At 48.3% G+C, this 20,889-nt stretch overlaps 3 protein-coding genes across 3 annotated transcripts in view; 1 reads left to right on the top strand and 2 right to left on the bottom strand.

The window, feature by feature from the left end:
• The window catches only part of PELP1 (proline, glutamate and leucine rich protein 1), a 359,306-nt gene that overhangs the window by 333,501 nt on the left and 4,916 nt on the right, over positions 1–20,889 (bottom strand). The window lies entirely within an intron of this gene.
• LOC137439076 (fibroblast growth factor 12-like) overlaps positions 1–20,889 on the top strand; it is a 238,336-nt gene that overhangs the window by 74,736 nt on the left and 142,711 nt on the right. The window lies entirely within an intron of this gene.
• LOC137437601 (uncharacterized) lies at positions 18,105–20,478 on the bottom strand. Its single transcript, XM_078767739.1, has 3 exons — positions 20,087–20,478; positions 19,237–19,851; positions 18,105–19,098 (listed from the first exon to the last, which is right to left on the bottom strand). Exons 1-3 carry the CDS (start codon positions 20,453–20,455, stop codon positions 18,250–18,252), a joined length of 1,833 nt encoding a protein of 610 aa, XP_078623865.1. The 5' UTR covers positions 20,456–20,478; the 3' UTR covers positions 18,105–18,249.

A 20,889-nucleotide genomic window follows, 5' to 3' on the forward strand; every position in this document is an offset into this window, starting at 1 on the left:
ATGCAGCAAAGCTGCCCCAAACCATAATATTTCCACCACCATGCTTTACAGTTGGTATCAGGTTCTTGTGGTCAAATGCTGTCTTTGTTTTTCGCCAAACATGTCTTCTGGTACTGTGGCCAAATAGCTCTACCTTTGACTCATCTGTCCAGAGCACATTGTTCCATAAGTGCTTGTCTTTGCCGAGGTGTTGATTGGAAAACTTTAGTCTTGCCTTGATGTTCTTTCTAGACAGCAAAGGTTTCCTCCTGGCACACCAAAGGTTTCCAGCCTGGTGTTGGCTTAGCGGTTAGGGTGCCGGCTTGGGATCTTAGGATCCTCGGTTCGAATCCCGGTCGATCGCTGAATTAACGCCAGGGGGGTTGACTCAGGCTGTCATCCTTCCGAGGTCGGCAAATTGACTACCAGCTTGCTGGGATGAATGATCACGGTGTGTACCCCGATTTAGAATAGGTACACCGTATCCCTGTGCATCGTAAGAGCATGACCAAGGGTTGGCGTCAGGAAGGGCATCCGGCCATAAAAAAAACATTGCCTCAAACAGGGAACCATGATTGTCATGGGGCCCGCAAGGCTAACCCTCGCTCTAGTGGGGAAAATGGCCTTAAAACGATCATTCATTCATTCATTCATTCATTCATATACACCTCCCATGTAGATCAAATTTGTGCAGCCTCTTTCTAATGGTAGACTCGTGCACTTTGACATCAACAGTGGCAAGAGCTACCTGTAGGTCCCGTGATGACATTCTGAGGTTCTTAGAGACCTCTTTCAGCATCTTGCGGTCTGCTCTCGGGCTGAACTTGCTGGGGCGGCCTGGGCTGAACAAGTTGGCAGTTGTTTGGAATCTTCTCCACTTGTGGATGATCTTCCGGACAGTCGAATGATTGATTTCAAATTGTTTGGAGATCTTTTTAAATTCCTTCCCAGACTCGTAGGCATCTATAACCTTCTTTCTGAAGGCCTCAGAGAGCTCTTTTGATCTAGGCATGGTGACGCCGCACACTTCCAACAACAAAGAGCAATCCAAACTAAATGTCTGAGGTTTAAATAAGACAGGTTCCTCCAAGATCCTCTCGAACGATGTTCTAATCATTTGCACCTGAGCTGGTGCACCTGATTCTAATTTTAGGTATTTGAAGTAGTGATAAATGTCAGGGTATACTTACTTTTTCCACATGCAAAATTTGCATTTATGTTTATTTAAATTATACAATGGACTACAAAATGTAAATGTTTCATGATATTTGTTGTATTATATCACCTTTATCTATCAATATTGTTGAAATGAAGATCAAATAGCTGTATGTAGAAATATGTTGAAAAAGTCAAAACTTTACATAGGGTGTACTTACTTTTTCACGTGACTGTATATACTGTTCCGTCCCTGGGGTTAAGACCCCTGGGAGACGGATGACCAACCGAGCTTTAACTCCGAGGCGTATGAGCTGAAAATATGACGGTCCCTTTATATGGCGCGCAAGGGAAACAGAGGTCTCGTCATCTTAGTTGAGTGGACAGACACGACGAGGGTTTTCCGAAACCACAAACAAATAAATGTACAGGACAATAGATTGGAAATGCAACAAATAAGGGTTTAATGAAAATAATGCAGGCAACAAAGAAATGAACGCATGGTAAACTAAAGTTCCTAAATGAGGGACTCTCCACTCGGACTCATATACAGGCACAGGGAGAAAGAAATAAAATAAAATGTGGTGTGTTGCATTGGCCGGTACTCAGCTCTGGTCTCCTCAAACGGCCCTCAATCTCTGGCGATCGTTGAATGGGTCCCCGAGGCCTTGCACGGGACAATGCCCAATGGCATGAAGTCACGCCGCAGCCAGCTGACCGCGCGAGGCAGCTGAAACCCCTCCTCCTCTGATTGCCACGATCCACCGGTCTTCTACCATGCGCCTCATGCGCACGCATCGCTCAAACCGCAGCCGCTTCCACCGAAGGCCCAGGGATAGAGAGAGAACAACTGTGACCGCCTGCCATGAACCCAGGACAGAGAGAGAAAATATGTGTCCACTTCCACGAATGCCAGAACAGAGAGAGAAGGAAGTGCGACCATACCAACGCCAGAACAACAGAGAGAGCAATCACAAGCCAAACTGTGACCACCTGCCACGAACCCAGGACAGAGAGAGCCAACATGCGGCCACTTCTACCAACGCCAGAACAGAGAGAGAGCAAAATGGCGGACGCTTCACCTTTTCTTTTCCCCGTTCTAAAAAGTTCCCTCTGACGTCACACTCGCTCCAATCACCAAGTGCCGATGAATCATCCCGACCAATTGTCCTTCGGGGCGTGGCCTCATGGCCATTATTGGCGCCCATCGAGAAGGTTCGGCTGGGCGAGGTCGCAGCGTTTGGGTACCGTCGGCGATTATCTTGTTTTAATTATGAGCCAATTGCATGGCTGGCCGAGTAAATGTCATAAGAACAAGGGAAAAAATCACAGGGGCATTTGCACACTGGGAATTTATCCTTATGCCATTTCTAATTAGCATAGTCTCACCCCTCGCATGGAGACACATAAACGCTTACACGGACATTCGGCCCTGACTTAGATACTTCGAGGTATCTTCGAGATACCTCAAGAAGACTTAGATACTTCGAGGTTTCTTTTTTGCGACATTCGGGGAATGATAATCCATACAATTCTATCTGGAATAAGGTATTTATTTACCTACCCCCACACACATAACAATATATTAAATATATAGAGTGTTATGAGTGCTCCTCCCGATCTCCACGCATGTGCAGGCAATAGCGTCTGCACAGCTCAGACCATAGCGTCGTCTCCAACCCGGAAGCTTCAACCCAGCCATTCCATTATATGGAGATTTATATAGTGGTCATTGGTTAAATATCAAAACAGAGCCACCTATCCGGATTTCGTGCTTATTTGCACTCTTTCGTATGCGCCTTTTTATATAAAAGAAAGGTAAAAAAAAAGACATTTAAACACAACTTGGGACGTGTAATCTAACACCATGGCCAAAGCACACAGTCCATCAAGACTGTCCCATTGGCATAAACATGTACCTCAGCCCAAAGGCTGAAGCACATGGTTAATAAAAACACATACATCCTAACCCCAAATGGTCAGAATGCATGCTCATACAATTGGACTCCTCCTCCAAAGGTGTAAATCTCCATGAATTTAACACCATGCCATCCCGACGAGGGCTTATTTGCACTCATCATGATGGCACACCATTCTAAAATCGAACTGTAAGGGTTTTCCCAGTTTTTCAACCAGGCTAACTTGTTAGCCGGTGTCTGTGACTTATGGGCATGCTACAATGACCACGACAGCACTTGAAATACTCCAGCAATAATCGTATTGAGACTAAGGTATGGTAGCCAATGTAGGTGCGATGTTCACTGTTTGCGGCGGTCGGTCTGAACCCGCCTCCCCTTGTGCGCTAACGCGTCCCCTCTGGGATTGTCCAATGACTGGTCAGCCTTGGATTCCGGCTCTACATCGAGTGGCCCGAATAATCCTCTTCCTCAGTATAATAAGGGCTCAAAAGGTGTCCTCAGGCTCTTCCCGATATGTAAGTATTCGCCCGACACACCGTCCATATGAGTCTTGCTCCACTGGCAAACGTTGTAGCTCCAACGTGGCTTGCAATCGTGTGAGTATTGCTAATGTTGGCTGTTTTCCAAGCAGATGGCAGATGACCTTGAGCAAAAGAGAGGGTGAAGGGAACAGAGAGAGGGTGTGATAGAGCAGCAGAGCAGGATTTTAGAACCCGTGGGCTGATGCCGTCTGGTCCAATTGCAGAATCAGAGTCGAGGTTTGACAGAAACTTCACCTTGTCGGGAGAGAAGGACACAGGAGCAGCTGGGTTCGACTGGGTAAGGTGGGTACAGAGAAAGATGGGTTTGGGACACAAGATTTTGAGGCAACACAGAGTTGAGGCATTCAGCTTTTTCATGTGCGGTGTCAGCTGTGTAGCCATTTGAGGTCAGGGAGGAGATGGAGGGGGAACAAACACCAGAAACAGATTTTACCAGACGCCACCAGGATTTGGAGGAGGGAGACAGGTTTGAGAGTTCAGTCTTGAGAGTAGAGAGATATTGTTTCCTGGCTCTCCTGAGGGTAGACACACACTTGTTCTGGGCATTGTGAAAGGAACTGAGATTGCCTTCTTTTGGATTTGCTTTCCAGGAGGCAAAGGCAAGTTGTTTCAGGGCAACAGCCTCACCACAAGATTCAGTGTACCATGGACGGGAGGAAGGGTATGACAATTGAAGACGAGATGGGATAAATCTGTGCATGAGAGAGAGCAGTTTACTTTGGAAGAATTCCCAGGATTGGTTAATGTCAGAGGCGGTAGAGATGGGAGACCAGTCCATATGATTGATAGCTGCTTGCAGACCGTGCCAGTCAGCCTGAGTGAAATGCCAGACTTGTCGGCGCTGAGGAGGCTCTCTGAGAATGGCTAGAGAGATGTCCACTTTAACAAGCACATGATCAGAAGAACCGATTGGAGCAGAAGAAGAGCAGCAGACATTTGCAGGGAAGTTTGTCATAACCAAGTCTAGAAGAGAAGATACTCCATTGACTGAGATCCGGATCGGGAAATTGACAGATTGTGCCAGTCCCAATGAGTCGCAGAAGTCCTTTGCTGAGTTGCCATGACTGGTGCGAGAGGTACCCACACACAGCCAGCTGGCATGATGACAATTGAAGTCGCTACATATGAGGAAGAGAGAGTTGGGATGAGTGGATAGATGTTGGTCCATGTTGTCAGACAGCGAGATGTAAATGGAGTCATCACTGTTTGGTGGACGGTACAGAACACATATGAATAAAAGGTGAGAGCGGAGGGGAAGCCATAGCCAGAGGTACTCCTGGGGGTTGGGTAGGGAGAGGGCAGTGCTTCCACTATCTATAATCTATCTATATCTATAAGTGCTATCTATAATTCCACTAATCTCTGTGTGTGTGTGTGTGTGTATGTCTGTGTGTGTGTTTGTTTGTCTGTGACCGCTGTTTCTCGACAACCACGGGTCCGATATACTTGCAACTTGCCAGGTATATTGCTGGGGACCCGAGGATGTGCCTTTTCAAGGTTTGAAATTAATCGGACAAGTAGTTACCGAGCTATGTCCAAAAAACGATTCAACCAATCAGAGAGCAGCGAGCTATCACGTGTGCCGAACGTGGCGAACAGACTCTGCCTCGGACGGCACATTTGAGAGCGTATTCATTTATTTCACGTTGGCAAACTATGTTGGCGTTAAACTATGTTTTAAAACTAATTAAAACTAATTTGCGATTCATCGTAACTGCGATTTGCGACCTTCCGGACAGTGAAGACTTCACTTCCGGCAGCCAATCACAGAACGCGTTGTTGCGAGCCGAGCCGAGCGCGTGCGCCATTACGGTTCGTAATTCGATTTCTTCCCGAGAAAATAATAATTTCTCGATTTCTTATGCGCATTATTTCTCCCAGAGCGAAGGGCGGAAGCGAAGAGCGTTGTTTTTTTTGTTTACGGGCGTACGGGCGTACGGGCGGGGTAGAGCGTACGGGTAGCGTTTTTTTTTTTTTTTGGCAAGGAACGGGCACCCACGTACGGGCATGCCCTAGTATGAATAAAAGGTGAGAGCGGAGGGGAAGCCATAGCCAGAGGTACTCCTGGGGGTTGGGTAGGGAGAGGGCAGTGCAAGGAGAGTGAGGAAGGGAGGTTTTCATAAAGATAGCAACCCCACCACCAGGACGAGGCTCAGGTCTATCATACCGGAGGAGGGAGTAACAAGGGAGAGATATTAAGGAATCAGAGACATTTTTAAGGAGGAAAGTTTCTGTTAAGCAGATGAAGTCTGGTTTGTCAGAAGCAACCTGTATGGAGAGATCAATCCGGTTGAAGGCCCCAGATGTTTGAGGTCCATACCGTTAAGGGAGAGGGAGGGGGAGCAACGAATACAGGCCAGGGGAGGGGTAGGGTAAGATGAGGAGGAGGTAGGGAGAGCTGTTGAAAGTGTGTTGGGGGAGTTTGGGAGGGGAGGGGTGAGGGGGGAGATTTGAAGGGGAGGGGTGAGTGGGGAGTTTAGGAGGGGAAGGGTGAGTGGGGAGTTTCGGAGGGGAGGGGTGAGTGGGGAGTTTAGGAGGGGAAGGTTGAGTGGGGAGTCTAGGAGGGGAGGGGTGAGTGGGGAGTTTATGAGGGGTGAGGTGAGTGGGGAGTTTAGGAGGGCAGAGTGAGTGGGGAGTTTAGGATGGATGGGGTGAGTGGGGAGTTTCGGAGGGGAGGGGTGAGTGGGGAGTTTAGGAGAGGAGGCGTGAGTGGGGAGTTTAGGAGGGGAGGGGTGAGTGGGGAGTTTCGGAGGGGAGGGGTGAGTGGGGAGTTTAGGAGGGGAGGGGTGAGTGGGAAGTTTAGGAGGGGAGGTATGGCAGCCAACGTAGGTGCGATGTTCACTGTTTGCGGCGGTCGGTCCGAATCCACCTCCAGTGTCCCCTTGTGCGCTCATGCGTCCCCTCTGGGATTGTCCAATGACTGGTCAGCCTTGGATTTGGGCTCCACATCGAGTGGCCCGAATAATCCTCTAGGATTTCGAATAATCCGAATAATCCTCTTCTTCAGTGTAATGAGGGCTCAAAAGGCATCCTCCCGCTCTTCCCGATACGTAAGTATTCGCCCGACACACCGTCCATATGAGTCTTGATCTACTGGCAAAAGACGCAGCTCCAACATGGCTTGCAATCGTGTGAGTATCGCTTTGCGCGTCCTTGCTCCGGAACACACACACACCTGGCCCTTCGACCGTTCGTCATCGCGCTCTTCGTGCACCGACCAAGCCGTCGTGAGAAGAAACGAGCAACCGGTCCTTCGATTGTTCGTTTTGCGCTACACATGCAGCAACTATAGACATCGATAAAACAACACGCATCCACCCGGACATGCCATGCGACAACACGCATGTGTTTGTTTGTTGTGAATTATGCGGCGATTGCTGAGTGAGACATCATCCGTGGCTGATGTTCTCCCTTGATGTCAGGAAGTACCATTTCCATATGTATGTGTAATGTACAATGTGCAGTAGAATTTGGATAACAAGCATATGCTCTGAAACACATAACTGCCTATTTTCCATATGCACTTGTATCAAAAAGCCTGACTTGGGCTTATTTTCAATATGTGCTGATACATATTTTAAAAACCCATGGCATGTGATTATAATGGTAAATGTTCTTCGGATTGGCTGCAGAGATGTTCGTTTTTACGTCATTGCAATTTTAATTGTCCGTACCATGAAAAAATAATAAATACAATAACTAAATTCAAGGGTTCTTTATCAAGTAAACATTGCAAGAAAGCTATAGTTAAATCGATAATTTCCTCGTATCGGTATTTAGACAGAGGTAAGGTTCATGTATCATACGTTCATTGAATCCTCAGTTCTGAACAGTGATACTGGTGACAGTCTAAAAGATATGTCAATACACAGTTTCAATTCATTTGCGAGACAACTTGATCATGGGCACCCCATCCTCGTCCTCGCTGTCACTCGGGTTCATCTGGGAATTAATATCCCTCCAGCCACTCCAAATGGATCTTGTCATCTCTTCCATCTACAGGCAGTGCAATGCTGGTCTTGACAAAGGAGTGGCGGATCATCTCCTGGTTGGCACGGATTTCCACCCACGCCTCTCCTATCCACTTGGTGATCAACACATGCCTGTCACCAGCTGTGAAGCTGCCATTCACATACAGGTCCAAGTTGTCGTGCATGTGTTTGTTCTGGATGATTTATAGCTTACTCTTCTCTACACTGACCACAGACACATCCAGAGGCTGCAGCAGTTAGCTACCTCCAGGGGGAATCAAAGCCATAGTAGTGTTCTCTGCCTTGAAGACCTTCTTCACGTTGTCAGTCTTCTGAGCACGGTGAGCGCTGGCAACAAGCAACTTGTGACGATCATCGTGGCATGTCAGCTTGTACTCCAAAGTTAATCCAAAGCAGAGTTTCTGTCTCATCCACCCATGCGTTTTTTCTCAAAACGAACAATGACTCGATGGTTATAGGCATCCCTCTCCTTCTGAGGTGTCCCTTCCCTCGAAACATTATTATCGGCTTGATGTGGGATACTCCTTCGGCAAACACTGCCACCGCAACTTCCAAAGTACACTGCCGCTTATCCAGTCCGGAACCTGCCCCTTTCACCCGCACAACCTCATCTCCCTTATTGGCGTACTTTTTCCCGACCATGAAGGGAAACGGCCGGGGTGACTGGTCAATATTAAGAATCTCCCTGTAATGCAACTGTGCAATTTATCCATCCCATTTACCTTTATCGGCGACTCCACGGACAAATTTATGGAAACTCTCCACTTTCTCTTGTTTATCTGATACACTGATTTTGTGAAGGTTCGTATGGGCTCTAAGAAATCCCATGTCTCTTATTGAATGCTTCGAACCAAGCAAAAGAAAACTTAAAGTCTGTGTTGGGGTACTTCTCACTGCACAGTTGGTTGGCTTGTGTCTTGAACCACCAATGCTTCACTTTCAGTCCTCAATCACGTATGGTGCCTTCAGAAAGCATTCACATCCCTTAACTTTTTTCACACTTTTTTGCATTACAGCCTGAATTTGAAATGGATAAATTGAGATTTTTTTTGTCATTGATCTACACATTGTACCCCGTAATGTCAAAGTGCATTTTTAAATAGAATTTTTTACAAAGTAATTAAAAATGAATACAGAAACATCTAACTTACATAAGCATTCAACTCATTGAGTCAACACTTTGTAGAAGCGCCTTTGGCAGCAATTACATCTTCCAGTCTTCTTGGGTATTTCCTTATAGCTTTGCACATCTGGATTTGTGGAGTTTCTCCCATTCTTCCTTGCAGATTTGCTCAAGCTCTGTCAAATTGGATGGAGAGCGTCGATAAACAGCAATCTTCAAATCTTTCCACAGATTCTCAATGGGATTCAAGTTTGGGCTTTGGCTGGGCCACTCAAGGACTTTCATGTTCTTGTTCTGAAGCCATTCCAGTGTTGCTTTGAATGTATGCTTGGGATCATTGTCCTGTTGGAACGTAAATCTTTGCCACAGTCTAAGGTCTTTTGCACTCTGAAGCAGATTCTCCTCGAAGATTTGTCTGTATTCAGTGCCATTCATTGTACCCTATATCCTTGCAAGTCTCCCAGGCCATGTAGCTGAAAAACATCCCCATAGCATGATGCTGCCACTACCATGCTTCTCGGTAAGGATGGTGTTAGATAGGTCATGAGCTGTGCTCGGTTTCCATCAAACATAGCACTTTGCGTTCAGGTTCAATTTTTCAGAGAGTCAATTCAAAGAGTTCAATTTTCGTCTCATCAAACCACAGAATCTTTTGCTTCATGCTCTCTGAGTCTTTCACGTGCCTTTTTGCAAACTCCGGGTGTGCTGTCATGTGCCTTTTTCTCAGGAGTGGCTTCCGTCTGGCCACTCTCCCATAAAGCCTAGATTTGTGAAGTGCTGCAGAGACTGTTATCCTTCTGGGCAGGTTCTCCAATCTCAACAAAGGAATTCTGTAGTTCTGTCAGGGTGGTCATTTGTTTCTTGGTCGCCTCCCTGACCAAGGTCCATCTTGCCCAGTTGCTCAGTTTGGTGAGACTGCCAGCTCGAGGAAGAGTCTGGGTAGTTCCACATTCTTTGCATTTCCCAATGATGGAGCTCACTTGGCTCTTGGGAACTTTCACCCCTCCAGAAATTGTTTTATACCCTTCCCCAGATCTATGCCTCCTCACAATTCTATCTCGAAGTTCTACAGACAGTTCATTGGACTTCATGGTGGAGTTCTGCTCTGACATGCACTGTCAGCCGTGGGACCTTATATAGAAAGGTGCGTTTCTTTGTAAATCATGTCAAATCAATTGAATTGGCTACAGATGGACTCCAATGAAGTTGTAGAGACATTTCAAGGATGATCCAAGGAAATTGGATGCACCTGAGTTCAATTTAGAGTGTCATAGCAAAGGGGGTTAAATACTTATTCACTCGAGACATTTCAGCTTTTCATTTTTAATTATTTTGGAAAAATTTCTTTTTAAAAATCCTCTGACTTTATGGGTGATTGTATTGTCGCGTAACCGTGATTAACACCACAGTTACGGATGACCGATTTGCGAGACTTTAACTCCCGAGGCGAACACTCAATGGCGGACTCAAGTTCAACACCAACGCGCGGAATGGCGGGGCGCAGCGAAGGCTCCGCAACCTTATCTATTAAAATCAAACACCCAGGAAAACTGCGTTCAGATATTATGTACAAAAAGTAATATAAGGGTTTATTAGGAAAAGTAAAGCCAGTGAAAAAGCCCGCCGGTAAATCTAATAATTCTAATAAACCTAAATCGGGACGTCCCCACACGACTGACAGCAAACACAAACGAGGGAGATTAATCACGAAAATAACACGTCCCGTCGTTCAAAATATACGCGGAGATCGGGCTTATCTGTCTTTGTCGTCTTGTATTGTTGGTGTCCAGCACCGCTCCTTCCGGCCCGATCGCACACCACGAGGCCCCTCGCTCCAAGCACCACGCGTCCGACGCAGGCCAGCGGCTCCACTTGACCAGGGACAGGAAGGACTCCTTTCAACTCCACTCGACTCGACGACGCGGGAGTGCTGGCAGCCAAGTGCCAACGAACTGCTCAGTGCCAACTGGGTGTGCTCTCGTGTGTCTCCTGCGACTCCCTACAACCCGAACTGCACTCGAACTGCGACTGGAATGGCGTGTCCTCTCCAACTCTCCACCACCGCTCAACTCTCTGGTGCCTGCCTGCGTCTGCCCGAAATGGCGTGTCCTCTCCAACTCGTACTGGCGAACTAACTTCGTGTGACTTGCGACTCAACTCAACTGGCTTGCCCGCGTCTGCTCAGAGAGACTCAACAACTGAAATGGCGTCCGACCGTCGCCTATATTGGTGGCCGATGACGTCACATTGCGCACTCCTCAGCCAATCAAAGCCTCCCGCGACTCCTGACATCTCCCCCGTTACGCGACCCTGCGGTCCTGGCATAACACGTGCCGGCCAGGTTTGTAGGCCTTTGGAGGTGTACACGGTGGCGGCCAATCATGGCGGTGTTTTTGACCTGGTTTCCTGTCAATTTAATACGAAGTCCTTGTCAGGGAAAGGGGATTATTTAATGTTGCGCTAAGGACCTAACTAATGTTTATGTGGTTTGCAGTGCCATAAAGGACAAAGGTTTGATTACTAGGTGATACTCACAGGGGCGTTACCTTTAATCCCTCACTATTTAACACTCGAATCTCCAGGTAGATCCACACTCATACATCTTACCCCGACAACCGCCTGAACATCAATAACTTATTACATGTAGAGTCCCTGTCACGACAGCCGAATACCTACCTATTCAGATCTACCTAGCTCTAGATGTTGCATTACCAAATTCATAACACAGCCCCCCCCCTGGAACCGTAGCTCCTGCAAGGTTCACCGCAGGGCTACCATTCCAGCCTTAACACTTACTGTCACACACTTAATTAACCTATGAAATAAATCAGGAAGGGCTGTGGGAAGTGAGTCGGACTACCTACCTACACTTCCTTAACATGCTGAACCCCTTAACCATCATGCAAGTATGTACATCTTCTTCGTTGTTCCTGTGGAGGGAGGAAACAACAACACACAACACTAACTTAACCACAAAACTTAACCATCTTTCCAAAACTCAAAACTCTAACCTTTGTACATACCCCGGTCTACAGACCGCGTCCCCCGGTGGATGCCACAAGACACAACCTTACCTGCGGGGCCATCCCCAATGCATCCCCCTAAATTTTTCCACGGCCCTGTCCAGATGTTACAGGTGAGTGACACGGCTCGGTGGATTTCGCCCACATTCATGCTACACAGACCCCTTAACCACTCATTCTCATTCCATAGGTCATCAAGGCATTTCAAAAATCAATAAGGTTCTTCTTCAATACACCCCCCTGCAGGACCATGGCATTGATGTCATTCACGTGTGTGTGCATTCCTCAACTAGGCAGCGGGGAGGTACCGCACAAAAAGATGGTGGGGGCGCATCAGGCTGTGGTGCCCGCAGTCCCAAAAACAAGTCAACCGACTTACAAATTCATTGCCCCCCCCCCCCCTTTACCTCTTGGCCCCGTGACAGCCCAACAGCCCCTTTCCGCCGTTACCTCGCCGGTGAGGGTCTCCACACACACCAGGCTCCTTTGCCTCCTGCTTTCGCGCAGCAACACGGGTCACCGGGGGACTTCCTCACCCCGCGGCGCCCAACCAGACCCTCCACCGACGAGCTCCAATTTCCAGTTACCACCGGCTGCCAGGGGTAATTGCCGCAGAGGGGGGCCCGCAGGCATCGCTCCTCAGAGCTTGCTCTGTACCTGCGGACACACACACCTTCCCCACCCATGGTCCCCAAAACACACTTCCTCCCCCGCTGCCATTCAATTCTCCACACAACTCAGCACAATTCAGTACAATTCATAGATGGTGTAAAAGGTGTTACAAGGCTTGCCATGGCCTGCCAATGTGAAATCCCATTCACAGTTCGAATCATTAAATCCTTACACCTTTCCATTAGCACATTTCCAAAAAGCACAATTTATCGCCCCTCATTATCTCCAATAATCATCACTCACTCTCCAGGTTCCACTCTCACGACCACATCAAAACACCTAACCACAATACAAAAACATACGCCACCCACAAGACACTGTGGCTCCCATTCCATCCCCTCACCGGCCATGTCATCACTCGCTCTCACCTCCCAACTCCAAATTACATGTCCCCAATTTCCAAAGCAAATCCTGAAGCCTGGGACAGTACTCCTCAAAACACTCACCTCAAGTGCAGGTAGTTGCAGGTTGGTCAGGTCCAAGAGCGTCATCCACCCTTCACAATCCCAAAATTTCACATTGGGCCTACCAAATACTTCCAAATTTCTCTTTTGTCCCCACTACACTGGCAGGTATGTGGATCCGCATCCAACGGTGATCATCACTACACAACTACCTGTGGCCACGACAGCTCTGCACCTCTACCGTGCAAGGGTCACCGGGACAAGGTGAGCAGTCAAAACGCCAACATGGCCCATGAGTGTCCATAAGGGTGCGACCCACCATCCATCCTTCGGCCCCCCTGCGAGGAACACAGCTGCAGCAGCCCCAGCTGGCCAATGTGGTGAGCACTTGCTGCCACAACACACACTACCGCACACACAACCTCGGCCCTGGGGGGCACGGTCGCAGTGCGTGGCATCCCTACAGCCACGTCCCCTGCACCTCCCCATCATCCCCCAGTCCGACTACAGAACTGCAGCCCCCCCAGTGCTCACCCACACTTGACCACACCAAGGTCCAGTCAACAGCCATGCTCCACCAGGAGACTCACCCAGAAGACATGGTCCACACACCTCGGACACGCACAGCACCACGTTGACCCTCAGGCTACACAACTACATCCCCATCATCCCGCGTCCCAAATATCAGCACAGTTGCCCCCGCAACCAGTTGAAAGCTGTCTTGCTACCCTATTAATTTCATCACAGCCTCCAACACTTTGGTCTACACACCTGGATCAATAATGGCGTCACTATACAGTGTCCACCATGGCATTTCAAAATCCACCCTTAAATTTCCATCTAACCCACAGATTACCCATGCCAACCATTTGTCACATTTCACTCACCTCACCAAAGAAGGATGCTTTGCCATACACATGCCAGCCGAGCATGGCCCATATGCTCGGCGCGTTACACATCTCCCGATTCACATCCCCATGGCTCTCTTCCCAACCCGAGAGTCCATAAATCACAACGGAGCATCTGTGGAAGGTCACTCACACCATCACGTTCCACAGATGCCCCAATGGTTGTCCGGCAGGCTATCTCCATCCCTGTCCATTCGGTTTGACCCGCGTCCATCGACCAACACGGCATGGCAGGTCATCACATGCCAGTTGTCCCAAAGTCCCTGGAGGAGAATGCCAGGCCGCATGCCCGGGTGGTCACCACATCAGTCCCAAGTTGGCCATCCACAGTGCCACCACCAAAGCGCGACCCACAACACCTCCCCCTAGTGGTCCTCAATATTTGCCATCCCAGGCTTGAGAAACCACCTCGGACCTCCCTGGAGGTCTTAACCCCCACCAGGGTCCGGTGACCCTGCCGGCCCGAGCCACCAGCTCGGACGGCGCCCCGACGGACAAGGGACGCCACACCCCACCAGACCCCCCGTGGGACCCAGGTCGTACCTCGACACCCAAGGCTGGACCCCACGTCCAAATCTCGCCATCACAGCCCCCCAGCTGGCCGGCATACCCAAATTTTGAAAGGGGCAACTTTTGCCCGAGGCCATCACCCATGACCTCTCCATGTCCAAATCCCGCAGCCCGGGGACCAATCCCAACCATGGCTGCTCCAAATCAAGTTCCCATTGTAATTTTATTTTAAATTTTATTTTACAAATTTTCATTCCCATTGCCAAACCGCAGCTGCAGGGAACAACCTCTACCACCGGTTGTTCTGCCCCTCCCTGCAGTTGATCCAAATTCCCTACAGGGACCAAATCTCCAGAAGCTCTATCTCCCGATCCTCCAAGATCCAAATCCAGCCCGGAGCCAACACACTCCCCCAACTGGTTGTCCAATTTTGGAGCCTCGGTTTCCAAATAGCAGTGTACAGTGAGCGTCCCCTCGGTCATTCCAACCACCTCCTCGGACCAACTCACCTCTTCCCCCAGACTCCTTTGGGCCTGAACAAGCTCTACCTCCATGGGACTGTCACAGGTCTCCAGCCGCTGGATCAAATCATCCTCATCATTACAAATCATTCCTGGCCCCGCCAGGCTTTGATCAATATCCCCAATAAATACCCGGTCCGGCTCCATTGCATGGACCCCCAAAAACTCTACCCCCTCTTGCTCCGCACCACCGCCCTGGTGCTGCACAATTCCAAATTCATCCCCCGGTTGGGGTGTTGTGACATCCACACGGTCCCGATAAACAACCAGGCCAGAATGTGGGAAACATTCCCCATTACAACTCTCAGATTCCAAATTTCCTTCCCCGCTCACCTGTGGACTCTCCACGTTTACCTGCAGGCATTCCCCATCTACCTGTACACATTCCCCATCCACCTGTGGACATTCCCCGTCCACCTCTGCACCTGCAGTCTCCCCATTTACTTCAATTGCCATTCCCTGTGCAATTCCCAATTTTGCCATTCCCGGTGCAATTCCCTGCTCGTGAGCAACATGCACATCTGCATGGGCCGTACTCTCTCCTGTTCCCAATCTAGCTTCCCCCCGTTCCGATTCAATTTTTGCCACCTTTGGCTTCTCCTGTGCCCCCATTTGAGTTTCTACTTTACCCTCAAATTTCCCCAGTCTGTCCGTAATTTGGTTTTGCACTCTCCCTTCTATGCCATCAATTCGTTCCCCCAGCTGCTGTGCCATTTCCCCAATTTTTCCTTCCAATTGTTCATTCCTTTCCTTTATTTCATTCCCTTGTTCATTCATTTGTTCATTCATCACCTCCATTTTTCCCTCCAATCCATCGATTTTGCTGTCCATCCCTTCGATTTGTTCTTTCAATCCCTCCTTTAATCCTTCAATTTTATCACTCTGGGCATTCAGTTCCCCTTTTAACCCATCAATTTTATTTCCCATTCCATCAATTTTTTTCTCCAATCGATCACTCATTCCCTTCATTCCTTCCCTACATTCCTTCCCCTGGGACTCCATTTTATTTTTCATTTCTCCCATATCATTACTCATTCCCTTCATTCCTTCCTTCAATCGATCACTCTGAGCATCCATTAATTCCTTTAAAAATTTCATTAAAGCCTGGTCGTCTCTCGGGGCCGTCCCATTTGTTCCCGACTCCCCGGTAGGGGAGGGGGATAAGTTGGTGCTCGGGACGAGGGAAGCTCCAAGGCTCACCTCTACATCAAATTCCCCTATTTCCGGCTCACTCCCAACGCTGACGGAGGCCTCGCTGCGTACTTCCATCTCATCAATTTCCGACATCCGCTTTCCGGAAGATTGTTTCCCGCGCGCGTATTTATTTTAATAATTCCTGAAACAATTTAAATTTGACGAAGACGCGATATCGCGCTCCGTTTGCCCGATTGATTATTAAATTTCTCCGCCTCGACTATAAAAATTTTGCGTTCGAACGTCGGGCGCAATGTACGCCCGACCGTGTCGATGTCTCCCCGCGGACAAAAAAATTTGTCCGACCGTGTCGATGTCTCGCCGCGGACAAAAAATTTGTCCGACGGGTTCAAATCCTACACTCCTGACACCACTTGTCGCGTAACCGTGATTAACACCACAGTTACGGATGACCGATTTGCGAGACTTTAACTCCCGAGGCGAACACTCAATGGCGGACTCAAGTTCAACACCAACGCGCGGAATGGCGGGGCGCAGCGAAGGCTCCGCAACCTTATCTATTAAAATCAAACACCCAGGAAAACTGCGTTCAGATATTATGTACAAAAAGTAATATAAGGGTTTATTAGGAAAAGTAAAGCCAGTGAAAAAGCCCGCCGGTAAATCTAATAATTCTAATAAACCTAAATCGGGACGTCCCCACACGACTGACAGCAAACACAAACGAGGGAGATTAATCACGAAAATAACACGTCCCGTCGTTCAAAATATACGCGGAGATCGGGCTTATCTGTCTTTGTCGTCTTGTATTGTTGGTGTCCAGCACCGCTCCTTCCGGCCCGATCGCACACCACGAGGCCCCTCGCTCCAAGCACCACGCGTCCGACGCAGGCCAGCGGCTCCACTTGACCAGGGACAGGAAGGACTCCTTTCAACTCCACTCGACTCGACGACGCGGGAGTGCTGGCAGCCAAGTGCCAACGAACTGCTCAGTGCCAACTGGGTGTGCTCTCGTGTGTCTCCTGCGACTCCCTACAACCCGAACTGCACTCGAACTGCGACTGGAATGGCGTGTCCTCTCCAACTCTCCACCACCGCTCAACTCTCTGGTGCCTGCCTGCGTCTGCCCGAAATGGCGTGTCCTCTCCAACTCGTACTGGCGAACTAACTTCGTGTGACTTGCGACTCAACTCAACTGGCTTGCCCGCGTCTGCTCAGAGAGACTCAACAACTGAAATGGCGTCCGACCGTCGCCTATATTGGTGGCCGATGACGTCACATTGCGCACTCCTCAGCCAATCAAAGCCTCCCGCGACTCCTGACATCTCCCCCGTTACGCGACCCTGCGGTCCTGGCATAACACGTGCCGGCCAGGTTTGTAGGCCTTTGGAGGTGTACACGGTGGCGGCCAATCATGGCGGTGTTTTTGACCTGGTTTCCTGTCAATTTAATACGAAGTCCTTGTCAGGGAAAGGGGATTATTTAATGTTGCGCTAAGGACCTAACTAATGTTTATGTGGTTTGCAGTGCCATAAAGGACAAAGGTTTGATTACTAGGTGATACTCACAGGGGCGTTACCTTTAATCCCTCACTATTTAACACTCGAATCTCCAGGTAGATCCACACTCATACATCTTACCCCGACAACCGCCTGAACATCAATAACTTATTACATGTAGAGTCCCTGTCACGACAGCCGAATACCTACCTATTCAGATCTACCTAGCTCTAGATGTTGCATTACCAAATTCATAACAGTATGTTTAGATCAGTGACAAAAAAAAATCTCAATTTCATTCATTTTAAATTCAGACTTCAGACTGTAACTTCAGACTGCAACATATAGTCTAGTAGGAAGACTAGGTCCCCCTGCACCCCCCGGAGATATACTTCTAATCAGTGTTTCTAGATTGGAAAAAATGTGTAGAAAATGACTAGCTATGGCCCCAAGCTGAAAAAATGTCCCACATACCATTTTTATGCAAATTACTGCTGCCATTATCAAAAAAACGATTTTTGACATATCTCAGCCAATATTGCAGATAATTGAAAAATGAAGGTGTCTAGACCCATGTTTTGAAGGGCATAGATCATGATAGAACTATTCATAACATGATTACATGTGTCTATGGTATACTAGTATGCTAATTAGTGCTTTATTTACAAAATAATCACAGTTTTACGAAATAATAGACTCATATTAAGGTCCGTCTACACAGACGTTAACACAAAGTTTTATTTTTCTAAATATTACAACTGTCAAAATAGTCCTAGCACTCAATGTGACCACTCTTCTCTTGCTTGTTTTAGATAAACATCATTAGCATTAGTGATTCTACACTGAGTCAGTCATCATCATTTTCATCGAAATCGTCAGAGTCAAACTCTTCTTCTCCTTCCTCTTCCTCCTCCTCTTCGTGCTCTCCTGTGTTCAGAAGATCCACCAGTGAGGTTGGTAGGATGGGACCACTGGACCACATTGGTTTCAACAGTCCTTCATCAGTCCTTATCCATCCTTGCTCCTCATAAGGTTTTGGCTTTTCGATGATAGGTTGATCGGCTCTTTTGTACAATGCTACGCGGTGGTTCACACGCTGGATGTGCGGCTTCAGGGCAGACTGGCATGGAGGAAGGCGAGCCAGATCAACCTTGGACTTGGATGTGAGGGTCTTGTCCTCTCCCACCATTTTTCGTAGCAGCTTGGCACGGACAATGTCCACTGATGACTCGCGACTCTGGCCGTACATCACACAGGTGAATTTTTCTAACTGCCTCTCCACCTCAGGGTTGGCATCCCAGTTGTCACCCAGTTCACCGAATGCCCTGTGAAACCTGGGATTCTTCTCCAGCTTTTTCAAGGGCCCGACTTTTCCCTTCCCTTTGAAGGCACTGGTGCAGTCTTCTCCGCTGAACACATAGTACCCCAGGAGAGTGGCACAGTAGTCCTCTCCCAGGGATTCTGCCAGCTCAGAGACGTTGACAAGTTGGCGATGCTTCCCTGACCCTGTATCCAGGTACACCGTCAGCTTGATGTTGTGGGCATGGTGGAGCAGGATCAGGAGGATGTCTGTGTCCGGTGTTCTGACTACAGCGTTCTTGTATCCGATGGTAGCAGCATGATGGAGGTACAGAACCACCCTGGTATCAGTCTCTTCCTGGTTGCTGTAGATCGTGGGGAGTTCACGTACCTCGACCTGAAACACAAAAAGGCACCGCATTTCAATCACCAGTCACTGCCAGTTTCAGATCTAGACAAACATCACAGGTAATCACCTTTTTTTCAGGAAAAATTACAAATTGAATCGCCATTCACGAAGGGCTTTCAATTTTACCTTGCCATTCGTTGAGGCAAGTTGGTGGGCCTTCCCCTCCACGATCAGCACAGCCATCTCTGTTCTCTCCAGCCTGGTAGCTGCCTCTTGTCCACTCCACACTTTCAGAAGAAGCTGGCACATCTGCTTTTTGTTGTCGTCATTTGCAAGGAACATTTTGAAGTCATATGGCTTCCTGGTTGCTGGTCCAGCCAGAATGATCTTCTCTGAGCTGCCCCGCCTCAGCCTTTCCTGCGCTTTGATTGACTCAGGATGGTAACTGTCAGTGGAGAACAGAAAGTGCTGCTTGGCCACCATCTGATCAAGCACCTGCAAGCATATCTCACCACATGTTGGGGGAAGGTTGGCAAGGGTATGCAGCAGCGCCATTCCATCCTGGATGAACAGGGCATCCTTGGGGTATTGCAGATCTTGTGGTGTGGTGTCCTCTAAAAGGTAGTGCAGAATGGAGGCTTTGTTGGTTTTGCAGAAGAACCCATCTGGTGTCCCAAGGCTAGGAGGCACTGGCATCAGGCAGTACTTCATGAGTTCTCCCAGGTCTAATGGCTCATCTTGACTCTGAGACTTGACAAGGAGCAGGAATGCAAGGTTGCTTTGCTCCTGATACTGGATGACCTGGAATGATAAATGGTGATTGGTTGATATGTACTACAGGAAGGACTACAGGTGAAAATTATTCATGTGCTATAAATTGGCATATTTACAATCTTTACATTGTTCATTGATGTGCACTGTCTTTAATAAACAAATTTGGAGTTCAATCTTGTATCTCAATATAGCATGTACAGGACGCCATTTAAAAATACAACATAAAATACAAAAGCACTTGGGTATTGGATTACATCCTTACCTTGCCCTGTGAGGATGTTAGTGTGATCTTCTTGTTACTAGCCTCCATGGTCTTGAGTTTCTTTCTCTTGATTGGGTTGAAGAAGCTCTCAGGTTCTCCGCTTTCCAGGCGCCTGATGAAGTCAGCTTTCGCAGCTTTCCCCACAGCTTCTGCTTGTAACACATCCATCTCAACATCCATGGGGACGGGAGCACCAGAGGCCAGGCAGTAGAGTTTGTCCTTATCAATGATGGTGAACGGATTGGTGAAGTTCTTGATAGTAGTTAGGGTTCGCTGAACGGCCTCCTCGCCTTTTCTGATCTCTGCCTTCTCTAGTTCACGATGTCTCCCTGCTCTTGGGCAGTCTGGGTCATCGATGAGATCCACCATCTCAAGGGTCTTTTCATAGAACTGTGCCCGTGCTGTGGTTCTTCGGCACCATCTCTGGTATGCCCCAAACTGACTGTACAGGCCAGCAAAGCCACCTAAAGGTTGGTCTTTACACTCTCTGAAAGCCTGTAGAATACCCTGGCGAAGTTGGAGGGCAACATTTTGGTTCTTGTTTGTGCTTCCGAGTGTGAATGCTCGTGCGAGAGCATTGGAAACTGTTATGTTTGAGCTGTGCACAAGCCAGAAAGAAATGACATCACATTTGTCATGATCAACCTTCGTGAAGTGGATATGCTCCTTGATTGGGTCATTCTGTAGGCGTTTCAGTAGTTTCTCTGACCGATAATTTGAGTTCTCATATCCATTCAGTTTCAGTTCCTCGACATAGAGCAAGCGCAAGGAAGAAAGCTGTAGAACTTTATTCTGCTGGATGA

Source organism: Myxine glutinosa, chromosome 13 (genome assembly GCF_964187855.1).
Source record: "Myxine glutinosa chromosome 13, kmMyxGlut1.1, whole genome shotgun sequence".
NCBI lineage: Eukaryota > Metazoa > Chordata > Myxini > Myxiniformes > Myxinidae > Myxine > Myxine glutinosa.

Excerpts from the sequence above, each read along its gene's own strand:
- LOC137437601 (XM_078767739.1), bottom strand. The coding sequence starts at position 20,455 with ATGGTGGATCTCATCGATGACCCAGACTGCCCAAGAGCAGGGAGACAT. Across the intron at positions 19,852-20,086 it reads TAACATCCTCACAGGGCAAG|GTCATCCAGTATCAGGAGCA; the intron begins GTAAGGATGTAA and ends TTATCATTCCAG. Across the intron at positions 19,099-19,236 it reads TTGCCTCAACGAATGGCAAG|GTCGAGGTACGTGAACTCCC; the intron begins GTAAAATTGAAA and ends TTTGTGTTTCAG.